General features: G+C 39.1%; 1 protein-coding gene across 1 annotated transcript in view; it reads left to right on the top strand.

Moving 5' to 3' along the window:
- The window catches only part of LOC134592149 (uncharacterized), a 75,625-nt gene extending 64,114 nt beyond the window's left edge, over nucleotides 1-11,511 (top strand). The window contains exons 7-9 of the mRNA XM_063444501.1: nucleotides 2,823-2,917; nucleotides 5,861-5,962; nucleotides 10,072-11,511. Coding sequence (XP_063300571.1) covers nucleotides 2,823-2,917; nucleotides 5,861-5,962; nucleotides 10,072-10,344 — 470 coding nt within the window. The 3' untranslated portion in view covers nucleotides 10,345-11,511. The remainder of the gene's footprint in view (nucleotides 1-2,822; nucleotides 2,918-5,860; nucleotides 5,963-10,071) is intronic.
- The last annotated feature ends 1,788 nt before the right edge of the window (nucleotides 11,512-13,299 follow it).

Below are 13,299 nucleotides of genomic sequence, written 5' to 3' on the forward strand. Positions count from 1 at the left end.
GAAACACATTTTAAAGAAACTCTTAGATGAACATACATTCACCATCAGCAACATATTCGTAGTGTATGTGACTTAAAGATATGAGATTCACTCTTCATGTACAATCAGTGGCGTACATACCAGGGTCGCAGGGGTCGCGGCTGCGACCGGGCCCGGCCCACCAGGGGGCCCGGCCGCCCTGCGACCCAGGTATGTAGGTCACTGGGCCAGCCTCTTCTGCTGGGGGGCCCAGGAGCCGGCCACCTCCGGGCCCCCCGAGGCTGGCCCTGCTGTCACCCGGCTGGCTGGCGGGCGCGCGAGGGAGCACTGTCCCCTGGGTGCTCCCTCTTCAGCTCCCTCGCGCACCGCACTGAAACCGGAGCCGGAAGATGACGTCATCTTCCGGCTCCGGCATCAGTACGCGGCGCGCGAGGGAGCTGAAGAGGGAGCACCCAGGGGACAGTGCTCCCTCGCGCGCCCGCCAGCCAGCCGGGTGACAGCCTGGCCAGCAACACCACTGGACCCCAGGGAATCCCCCCAGCTCTCCCACAGGTAAGGAGGCTGGGGGGATTAAAAAAAAAAAAAGTTTGAGTGTGTGTGTTAGTGAGTGTGTGTGTTAGTGAGTGTGTTAGTGAGTGTGTGTGTTAGTGTTAGTGAGTGTGTGTGTTAGTGTTAGTGAGTGTGTGTGTTAGTGAGTGTGTTAGTGTTAGTGAGTGTGTGTGTTAGTGAGTGTGTGTGTTAGTGAGTGTGTTAGTGAGTGTGTGTGTTAGTGTTAGTGAGTGTGTGTGTTAGTGAGTGTGTTAGTGTTAGTGAGTGTGTGTGTTAGTGAGTGTGTTAGTGTTAGTGAGTGTGTTAGTGTTAGTGAGTGTGTGTGTGTGTTAGTGAGTGTGTTAGTGAGTGTTAGTGAGTGTGTGTGTTAGTGAGTGTGTGTGTTAGTGAGTGTGTTAGTGAGTGTGTGTGTTAGTGTTAGTGAGTGTGTGTGTTAGTGTTAGTGAGTGTGTGTGTTAGTGAGTGTGTTAGTGTTAGTGAGTGTGTGTGTTAGTGAGTGTGTGTGTTAGTGAGTGTGTTAGTGTTAGTGAGTGTGTTAGTGTTAGTGAGTGTGTGTGTGTGTTAGTGAGTGTGTTAGTGTTAGTGAGTGTGTGTGTTAGTGAGTGTGTTAGTGTTAGTGAGTGTGTGTGTTAGTGAGTGTGTTAGTGTTAGTGAGTGTGTTAGTGTTAGTGAGTGTGTGTGTGTGTTAGTGAGTGTGTTAGTGAGTGTTAGTGAGTGTGTGTGTTAGTGAGTGTGTGTGTTAGTGAGTGTGTTAGTGAGTGTGTGTGTTAGTGTTAGTGAGTGTGTGTGTTAGTGTTAGTGAGTGTGTGTGTTAGTGAGTGTGTTAGTGTTAGTGAGTGTGTGTGTTAGTGAGTGTGTGTGTTAGTGAGTGTGTTAGTGAGTGTGTGTGTTAGTGTTAGTGAGTGTGTGTGTTAGTGTTAGTGAGTGTGTGTGTGTTAGTGTTAGTGAGTGTGTGTGTTAGTGAGTGTGTTAGTGTTAGTGAGTGTGTTAGTGTTAGTGAGTGTGTGTGTGTTAGTGAGTGTGTTAGTGAGTGTTAGTGAGTGTGTGTGTTAGTGAGTGTGTGTGTTAGTGAGTGTGTGTGTTAGTGTTAGTGAGTGAGTGTGTGTGTGTGTGTTAGTGTGTGTGTGTGTTAGTGTTAGTGAGTGTGTGTGTTAGTGAGTGTGTGTTAGTGTGTTAGTGAGTGTGAGTGTGTTAGTGTTAGAGTGTGTGTGTGTTAGTGTTAGAGAGTGTGTGTGTTAGTGTTAGTGAGTGTGTGTGTTAGTGTTAGTGAGTGTGTGTGTTAGTGAGTGTGTTAGTGTTAGTGAGTGTGTGTGTTAGTGAGTGTGTTAGTGTTAGTGAGTGTTAGTGAGTGTGTGTGTGTTAGTGTGTATGTGTGTGTTAGTGTTAGAGTGTGTGTGCTAGTGAGTGTGTTAGTGTTAGTGAGTGTGTTAGAGTGTGTGTGTTAGTGAGTGTGTGTGTGTGTTAGTGTGTGTGTTAGTGAGTGTGTGTGTTAGTGTGTGTGTGTGTGTTAGTGTGTGTGTTAGTGAGTGTGTGTTAGTGTGTGTGTCTGTTACTGAGTATGTTTGTGTGTGTCTGTCAGTAAATGTGTGCGTCTGTTCATGAGAGTGTGTGTGTGTGTGTCTTAAGCACTTACCTTTCTCCAGCGCCGGACTCCCTTAATGCTGGTGATCTCTCCGTCCCCATCCGCCTCTCAGCTCCGAATGCACATGCGTGGCAAGAGCCACGCGCGCATTCAAACCGTCCATAGGAAAGCATTACTCAATGCTTTCCTATGGACGTTCAGCGTCTTCTCACTGTGATTTTCACAGTGAGAATCGCAGAAAATCCTCTAGCGGCTGTCAATGAGACAGCCACTAGAGGCTGGATTAACCCTCAGTGAAACATAGCAGTTTCTCTGAAACTGCTATGTTTTCAGCTGCAGGGTTAAAACTAGAGAGACCTGGCACCCAGACCACTTCATTGAGCTGATGTGATCTGGGTGTCTGTAGTGGTCCTTTAAGTGTATGTGTTTATGCATGCACTGGCATACATACCGCGGTCGCACGGGTCGCAGCCCTGCGACCAGGTGCCCGCCGCCATGTGTTGCGGCCCCAGCCTGCGCAGAGTAAGCGCTCGCGAGGGGGGAGGGGGGGGCCCCGGATCAGTTTTCGCACCGGGGCCCCATGGGTTGTGTGTACGCCACTGTGTACAATTATGTTGTCTATTCTTGTAATCTGAGTCACACATCACATGGATAATAAAATATTCTGTTACTTTGATTTTGACATTGTATTCCTTTTTTTCCTCTGTTCTAGATATGATGAAGAATAATACAACACCGCCAATGTCAACTGTGACTGTGCCTACAGCAACAACTACAACAACGACAACCACCACAATTGCATACAGTGTAAGTATATTGAAGACAAAAAAGTAAACTACATTAAATAATGGGAATGAAAGATAGTAGTTTTAAACAAGGTCTAAAACCTTTGTAAAGTCTATAAAATTCTATAAAAATACTTCTAATAAGGGATATGATCAATGTATACACATGCATACAGTAATGGCACAAAGAGCTCTCTGGTGACCTGTTTATTTACAAAATTATACAAAGAACATTCAAGTCATTAACCCCTTAAGGACACATGACAGAACTATTCCGTCATGATTCCCTTTTATTCCATAAGTTGTGTCCATAAAGGGGTTAATTGACATTGTCATGAATGTCAAGATAGGACCTTAAGATGCAGTACTCTAATGAGAAAGCCAATGTCACAACATAAGCCAAATCCAAAGGATGTATTGGGAAAATTTTGCAGACTAGATGGGCCGAATGGTTCTTATCTGCCATCACATTCTATGTTTCTATGTTTCAAAGACATTGTCATGAAATAAAGCCAAGGGTCAGAAAAATAGAGCTAAGGACAAAAGTAAATATACATCATATACAAATCACAAAACAAGTAAACAAATTGCTCAGTCTCTAATTACCTGCCTGAACAGGGTCCATCCAGCATTGCCATACCATACCAGCCCAGACTATATTTATGCCAAACATTATGCAGCTCCTGCAACATTCTTGCAGGAGATATCTACTATAAGAAAATTGGACTACACCCCAGTGTAATGTAGGGAAGAAGGCAATATAGAAGAGCTCACTTGAGACACAGGATAGCATGCCTGTGACTGTCTCTGTCATCCGACTCCCTCTGCTGGTAAACAATTGGAGTTTGCTGGTGTGCCTCGGAGGCCCGCTGCTGCGCGGGTGTGGGTATCCCTCCAGCCCCAGGCTGGTGTAGAGGCCTGCATCTTGTTGCCACAAACTCGGTGGCTTCCAAAGTCTGAGTTTCCTCCACTTGTGGGAGTACCGGAGGGCCTGGTGGTCTGCTGACGCTTATGGAACTTGCGCCTCCGCAGGTGTGAGTGATGCTTCCAGGTCCTAGCCCTTGTGGCATTCAGCCCGGGTGGGCTATGGAGAGCGAGAGTTGTTGGGGGTACGGGTGCTGCGCCCAATGGTGACCCCTTCGCTCCCTGCTGCATGCCACCCTGTTAACCCCTGGCTGGCTTGTTTCGAGACTTGTTCCTGGCAGCCTGTCCGCGCTCCCTGAGTCTCTCCCAGAAGCAGAGAAATATTGCCTCTAAGCGCTGCAAGGAGTCAGTGGCAGTACCTTGTTGGGGCCTTTGGCTTGGGAGCATGCTGTGTAGATATAGTGAGTCAGCGGACTCCATCTTGAGTGCGTTGCAGGAGGCCTTTGCCACATGTGCGGTGTTCAAGGCTTGAAACTCGATCCGAGCAGGGTGTTCCAGATGACCAGTGCAAACCAGGATGTCCCCCATGGTCCAAAGGGAGTGGGATAGAATGCAGGAGCGCTGAGGGATATCTGTGCGAGTTCATGAGCGAGGAGAGCAGTCACCTCTCCCCGGCTCGAATTTCTGTAGGCTTCAACAGAGTATTCCGGGTTCCCGGGTGGGAATATACATGATTCAGGTAGCGATGAGTGCGCCCGGGTGTCCCCTGCTTGCTGGTAGCCCTCCAGAAGGTGGACGTGCTGAGTTTTTTGGGGTTTATCCCCCAAATCTGTGATTTTGGTCATGATCTCAATTGTGGCACGTCTGCTCAGTATGGAAGCTAGGCTCCACCCACCCCCCTCCCCCCCCCCCCCCCCCCCCCCACAGCCCAATGTTTTTATCTGTTAGAATAGCAGCTAGGATGTTAAAACTATGAAAATGTATCTGTAAAATAATAATTGTAAAATGTCGATGCAAATGGATAGGAAATATGGATGTAAATGGACATAATACACGATTAATAATGGGTGCCAAAACCACCAAATATGTGTAAAGACCAAATGAAGTGTTTGTACCAAATTAGTGAATTATGTTATTTCAAATATAAAAGATGCTTGTTTTTTGGTTTTAGTTGATGATTTATATAATTTCTCTTGAGGTGAACGCAACCTAACAATCACAAACCTTTATCTGGCTAAAAACCTGCCAACAAAATCTGTATTACCAATATGTGCTAATTAACAGAATACCAACAGTTCACAAGAACACTACAGCTATATTTTGCAAAACTGCGAAGTGACATTTACCTATGTTAAACTCTAAATAAAGAGTTACAAAAAAAAAGCATCAGGTTGCCTTTTTGGTCCTTGGGTTGATCAGTAACTAATAATCTCACTATTTATTGAAGTCCAGATTCTACAAATGACATGTGACAAACAAGATTCCTTTAGGTTCCATTAGGTTCCATTAACTAGGGCAATATGAAATGTCATACACACGCTTAGATTTATATACACAATTTTTAACTGGTTTTGACTTTTTCAGGGAAACGGGATGATATTGTAAACCTTTACCACTCACCAGTTTAAATATGCTCCAGAACTGAGTGAATTTCAGTGAATGGTGTCATTATTCCTACGGCACTTGCTCACGTCATGTACAGACACTGCTGTGAGCTACATGTAGTATCCGATATGACACTAAAATATGGTGTAATTTCTCAGTGATGCTGATACATTCTGGTATTTTCTCCAGTAGCCACCATTCAGGCCTTTTCCTCAGATTAATTCTCCTCCCATTGCACACTCATAGCAAATGAGAGAGAAGCATATGTGGCTGTTTTATGTTTATATGAGTCTACAGCTTTATTGAATTAATTATTCATTAATTTCTGTGGTATTTTAAGTGTTTCAGGACACATTTTGGTCGTCTTTCAAACAATGCAGGTCGGGATTTACAAGTTTGGGCTTGTAAACATACTAACCAATCACTATTGAAGGGGTTTTAAATGAACAAGGATTGTGAGCTTGTCAGTTATTTTCCTTTATATCTATCTCCTCAGGATAAAACATGTCGATCATTTACATGTGATGGATTAGACTGCTACAAATCGAATACAGGTGCTGCTGTTAAAAAATGTCAAGTGGGAATAAACCATTGTGAGGTAATGAACTCTATACATTGCACGTAGAAGTGTTGGTGTAACTACAAATAGAATCCCATACTGATGTGGGCACAGTCATATAACATGTAAGAGAGCACAAGAAATGCATATAATAACTATTATAATTATCATAATTTATTTACTGACTGCATATTCTGAAACTCTACACAATATTAAAACTGGGAAATAAAACAGAAGGTAATAGACAAAGTATACTTTAAAATGTTCTATACCACCTATGGAATACTAATATGTAACACATTATATTATATAATATTGGGCGCCTGTTCTAAAGATAGATATCATGGCACTAGAAAAAGTCCAGAGACGAGCTACAAAATTGATAAAAGGAATGGAGCATTTTAGTTATGAAGAAAGGTTAAAAAAATAAAATCTGTTTAGTTTGGAAAAACGGCGCCTGAGAGGGGATATGATAACTTTATACAAACACCGTATTTATTGGCGTATAACACTTTTTCTCCCTGAAAATAGTGGGCAAATGATGTGTGCGTGTTATACGCCGATATACATATTTTTCGCTCCATAAGACGCACTTTTTTTTCCCCTCAAAAGTGAGGGGAAATGTCTGTGCGTCTTATGGAGCGAATGTGAAGGTTTACTTACCTGTCTTGAAGCGTGGGCCGGTGTTCAGCGCGCACCGCGGTACTGGAACTTCAATTTCAGGTTCCGGTTTCCGGCGGGACTGAAAGGAAGTGCGCACTCAGTTCCTTTCAGTCCCGCCGGAAACCGGAACCTGAAATTTAAGTTCCTGTACCGCGGTGCGCGCTGTGAAGCCGGCCCACGCTTCAAGACAGGTAAGTAATTATGGGACAAGGGGAGGGAAAGTGCACTATTGGACAAGGGGAGGGGGGGACACTATGGGAGGGGGGGAGAACACTATGGGATGAGGGGGGGAACACTATGGGAGGGGGTGGAAAATACTATGGGAGGGGGGGAGAATACTATGGAAAGGGGGGGGACACTATAGGATGAGGGTGGGGGAACACTATGGGAGGGAGGAAGAATACTATGGGAGGGGGGGAAATTTCCTTCTTAAAATGAGGTGCGTGTTATACGCCGGGGCGTGTTATACGCTGATAAACACGGTATATTCGGGGCCAGTACAAACCTTTATCTGGAAATCTATTCATAAATAGGGCTATACAAGAGACACGAGGTCACACATTTAGGCTGGAAGAAAGGAGATTTCATATAAGGCAAAGAAAAGGTTTTTATACAGTAAGAGCAATAAGGATATGGAATTCTCTGCCTGAAGAGGTGGTTTTGTCAGAGTCACTACAGATGTTTAACCCCTTAACGACGCTAGACGGTTCAGGACCGTCATCGGCATTTTTGCGTTGCCGACCGACGACGGTCCTGAACCGTCCTAAATTTAAGAGGTACTTACCCGATCGCCGTCGTTCCCCCGGCGGCGATCGGCGTTGCTCCCGTTGTGGGGAGACTGCCTGCAGCCCAGACAGTCTCCCCATGGCGGATTAGGACCCCTGTGGCCATGTGATCGCCCAACAGGGCGACCACATGGTCACAATAGGTGTCCTAGTCTCTGCCTGCAGGGGGACTGTCTGTGCTGACAGGCAGTCTCCCTGCCAGTGTAAAATCAGAAAAAAAAATTAAAGTTAGAGTTAATAAAAAAAATTATTATATATGTGTATATATATATATGATATATAGACATATATTATACCTATATAATATATGTCTATATATCATATATATAATGTCATGCTAAGTGTATTTTTATATTAATATATATACACGTATTATTAAATTACACACATATATATATAATATATATAATAACTATATATATTGTATATATATATTATTATAAAATACAAATAATAAGTAAATTAAATTAAATTAAAAAAATAAAAATAATAATAAAAATTTTTTAAAAAATTATATATCTATACGAAATTTTATTCTAACTGTATTTTGATATTAATATATATATATTTATATCAAAATACACTTAGAATGAAATTGTATATATATCTATGTATATATAAATAAATAAAAAGAATACGAACTATTCATATGTCCATATACAAAATTACATAAATAATTATATAAATATACATGTAGACTTCAAATATATAAATATGCATATATATTTAAATTCTACGTGCGTATTTATGTAATATTTTTACATAATTAAGTAATTTTATTAATTGCAATTTGAGGGACCTGCCTGCCAACCCACGCCGAAATTGCAGAGAATTTAATTTGCTAGCACTGTATTTTACCCTGTAACGTTCTACGACACCCTAAAACCTGTACATGGGGGGTACTGTTTTACTCGGGAGACTTTGCTGAACACAAATATTAGTGATTCAAAACAGTAAAACATATCACAGCGATGATATTGTCAGTGAAAGTGACTTTTTTTGCATTTTTCACACACAAACAGCACTTTTACTGATGATATAATTGTTGTGATACATTTTCCAGTTTTGAAACACTAATGTTTGTGTTCAGCAAAGTCTCCTGAGTATAAAAGTACCCCCCATGTACAGGTTTTATAGCGTTTTTGAAAGTTACAGGGTCAAATATATGGGTCAAATATTTTTACATTGAAAATGGCCAGGTTGGTTACGTTGCCTTTGAGAGCGTATGGTAGCCCAGGAATGAGAATTACCCCCATGATGGCATACCATTTGCAAAAGAAGACAACCCAAGGTATTGCAAATGGGGTATGTCCAGTCTTTTTTAGTAACCACTTAGTCACAAACACAGGCCAAAATTAGCGTTCAATTTAGTTTTTTACTTTTTTCACACACAAACAAATATGAACGCTAACTTTGGCCAGTGTTTGCGACTAAGTGGCTACTAAAAAAGTCTGGACATACCCCATATTGAATACCCTGGGTTGTCTGCTTTAAAAAAAATATGTACATGTGGGGTGTTATTCAGCGATTTATGACAGATAATAGTGTTACAATGTCACTATTGATACATTTTAAAAATGTATGTTTTGAAACCGCAATATCCTACATGTACTTATAGCCCTATAACATGCAAAAAAATAGCAAAAAGCATGTAAACACTGGGTATTTTTAAACTCAGGACAAAATTTTGAATCTATTTAGCAGTTTTTTTCATTCGCTTTTGTAGATGAGTAAAAGATTTTTCACATAAAAGTCAAAAAACATGTATTTTTTTCAATTTTTCATCATATTTTTTCATTTTTTTAAATTAAATTACATGAGATTATATAAATAATGGTATGTAAAGAAAGCCCCTTTTGTCCTGAAAAAAACAATATATAATTTGTATAGGAACAGTAAATGAGAGAGCGGAAAATTACAGCTAAACACAAACACCACAAAAGTGTAAAAAGATGCCTGGTCGCAAATGTACAACATCGCAAAAAAAGTCCAGTCCTTAAGGGGTTAAACTGCAATTGGATAAATACTTACAAAAACATAACATACAGGGATATAATTTCTAATTAGTGGGGTAATAGCTGCTTGATCCAAGGAGACATCTGACTGCTATTTTGGGGTCAAGAAGGAATTTTTTCCTAGTTTGTGCCAAATTGGAAGCGCTTCAGACTAGGTTTTTTGCCTTCTTTTGGATCAACAGCAACAACATATGTGAGGAAGGCTGAACTTGATGGACGCAAGTCTCTTTTCAGCTATGTAACTATGTAACTATGTAAATATATATATGTTTTTTGTTTTATACAGTTTTATGGTGTATCCAATACTTTTGAGACTTTAACTATTTCCCAGTCTTTCACATTGGCTTTGGGTTCTATACTTTTCTCAGTTTACACATATGGAATACCCTAAATACAAAATGAATGCCACAACAGTCAGCTTCACGTGTTTTTTTAATTGAGACTTTGAGTCTTGGTTTACTTTAATTTTAACCCCTTAAGGACACATGATGGAAATATTCTGTCATGATTTCCTTTTATTTCAGAAGTTGTGTCCTTAAGGGGTTAAAGAAAAAAACAACAACAATTTGAATTCCCTCACCTCTGCTATAAACCTGAAATAGTCGACTATTATTTCATGATGAAGTTGTAATCTACATGTAATTTAGAAGCCTTCTTATCTGTCTTTGGTTTATATTTGTTGCAGCTCCAAAAAAAAGTTTCTGGATCGGCTGTCTCATATGAAGGAGGCTGCAGTAACACGTGTGCTACAAGTACAAAATCTTGTGCCACTATTACCAATGCTAACTGCTTCCAGGAGTGTTGCAACGCTACAAATACAGGATGCTGCATGAAACTGGATGGGCAGGTCCATTTTAATGAGGCCTCTAGAGTAAATCTGAACTCCGTCCTGAAGATATTCTCATATGCATTCATAGTCATTTTTTCCTCTCGTTTCTTCACCTCTGTGCGGGCTTAGAAATTAATTTTTAATGTAACTCTAGGATAGTACGTCTCGAAGATGAACACACTAAGCACACAAATCCGCTTTGTTCTTTCACTTTGATTTCATTCCAAAAGATATTAAATGACTGCCTTAGGAGTGTAGAAAGTGACACTGTCCTGTACTAGAGGGATATGGTCAAACTGTACATTATCTTAAAATGACCACAACAAATGGAAATCTGTAAGTATAGGGAATATCTTACAAGCATCACTGCCTAGGGAAATTCTACAACTGTAATCTCTTCAATAATATGAATTTATTGTTTCACATTCCATATCTGATTAATATAAACTTCCAATATATAAGTTATCAATACATAAAGCATATACAAACCTTTACCAACCAAAAAATACTACAAAGCAATATACGGTAGTATAGATGCAGCCAATAAACATCATTTTCATCTTAATTATATACCGCTAACATCTCAAATTAAAACACCATATATATATAAAAATATATATATAAAATCCACAAATATTCATATATCTTACTGTGATGAAATACAGTGTCACTGGTAAATATATCCCAAAAGGCATTTCTTTTTTTTCTTTTTCTTTTTTTAATTGTAAAAACATTTATTGGAAGACTTGTACATTAATAATAATGTGCTGGTTTCTGGGGCAAGCCAGCATTTTATATAACCTTGTTGGTCAAATTTGTACGGGGTTCATTCACTAAATAGCAAATTGTAATAGATTGAAAACAAATCTCAAAATATGGGCTAAATAGCTCATTTGGAAACAGAATCCTAATAAGCTTTAATCTCAGTTTGGCTATTTTAATGTACAATTTGCAATTCAGTGTTTAGGTTTACTACAGTTCAAGTGTTTAGTGAATAAACCCTTATGCGTCTTACAAAGAGTAATAATTCCATCAAGAAAATACAATATTGTGTGTTCTGCTTTCTGTGTCAGTACTTTTGCACACTGTAGAAAAAAAGGCTGAAATAATATTCACTATGTATAGGCAACTATAGTGCATCGTATGCAAGGATGTACAGAAAGAAAAGATATATATTAAAAAATAGTGAAAATAAAGAAATTTAAATGAGAAAATTAGTTGCAAAAATATTCCTAGCCCACTGATCAATATGTTATATATACTCTTTTGATATAAAATATATTTATATATTTGTAAAATTATCAAAATAAGGCTTTGGCAAACAAATAATTTCTTTCAGGTTGTATGGCTGCAAGAACAGTCAATGCAATTAGTCTAAATGATACCAGCGATTCAACTATTTTGATCAGTTGTCAGGCAATGTTGGCATAATTAAAAATAGTAGTTTTCTTTATATTTTTTAATATAACTTAATTTTACTAGTGAGTAAAAATGATATGAAAGAACATATATGTATAGAGGGCTGACTTATATCACCTATAACACATTTACCACCAACTTTATTTCTTGAAAACCTTTAGAGCATAGTTAGTCTATTTTGAATATCCATCTATTTTTTGGTATACATATATATATATATATAGAGAGAGAGAGAGACAGCAGATATATTTATAGCCGCATACCTAGTTATATTTCTTAAAACATAATAAGTAATGTATATGATGATATATGGTTAGTGTGTGTTTGTGTGTATATACATACACCGGGTGGCCAAAATTAAGATTAGGTATGAGGCGTCAATAGCTTTTTTAATAATGAACCAATAATGAACCAATTTCAATTACATACAAGGAATGCTTAATGTATGGAAATTTGTTTGACTAGTTACGGAAAATGACATCTTTTAAATGAGCTACATATGCCGCCTCAAAAAGTCGGGCTCTTTCAATTGCATTAGTTAATATTTGAGACTGTAGCCCTTAAATTTATGCCCAATAACTTCCTGCAAGGTCACACCGCTCCAGACGGTGCATTTGGTAGGGTGCAATTGACGATGATGAATTGTATTTGGATATAGTGTATCCCAGAAACTACAGTTTTGCTTATTGAAACAACCAATGAAATGAAAATATTTAACTATTAACAAGTTATTTATCTGTCAAATCCTACTCTGAAATTTGGCCCACCCTGTATGTACACATCAAAGAAGGAAGTGCACTCAGGATTTGCTGTAGAAAATCTTAAACAAACAACATAGTGTCAAGAATACAAACGTGTATTCCTGACACTATAGGTCTAAATAGCTGTTTAGTCCCCCAGCCCCCTCCCGGCTCTGCTTAAATAGGTGATGATTTGCTGGTCATGGCTGTCCCCATCCATCCTCCGCCCCATTGGCTGAGTTTCATCAAACTGGATAATCTCAGCCAATCCAATGCTTTCTCCTAGGAAAGCATTGGGAGGCTATTGTGCATGCCAGCCAAAATGCCTCGCTGCGCCAGTCAACATCTCCTCATTGAAATGCATTGACTCATGAAAAGCGTGGAAGCACCTCTAGTGGTCGTGTGACTGACTGCCATTGGAGATGTCCCAAGACAGTAAAGTAAAAATCGCCTTTTATATGAAAAGGCAGTGTTTACATTAAAAGGCCTGCTGGGACACGCTATAGACACCAGAACAAATACATTACGTTTTAGTTGTTCTGGCGACTATAGTTAACAGTTTTATTTAGTGAAAAGCAGGCTATAGCGTACATTTCAATGTTTCAGTCCCACACATGATATTTTCATCAGAATATAATATATGTACACACATTATATATATATATATATATATATTTTTTTTTTTTAAGTAATTATTTAAAATAATTAGTTAAAAGTAATAAACCTTCAGAAATTAAATGTATTGCTACTCTAATTTTCCATCAAATAAAATTATGCTGTACATTTGTGATTGAGTTTTTTTTTTATTATTATTTTTATCTATATCCTATATATTGTTCTAATAATTATGAGTTGTAGTTCATGCTAACATGTTGGGGTTTAAAGAAATTAAATTGAATCTGTACACTTCTGTTTGCTCTTTCTC

This window comes from Pelobates fuscus, chromosome 1, assembly GCF_036172605.1.
Source record: "Pelobates fuscus isolate aPelFus1 chromosome 1, aPelFus1.pri, whole genome shotgun sequence".
Classification (NCBI taxonomy): Eukaryota; Metazoa; Chordata; class Amphibia; order Anura; family Pelobatidae; genus Pelobates; species Pelobates fuscus.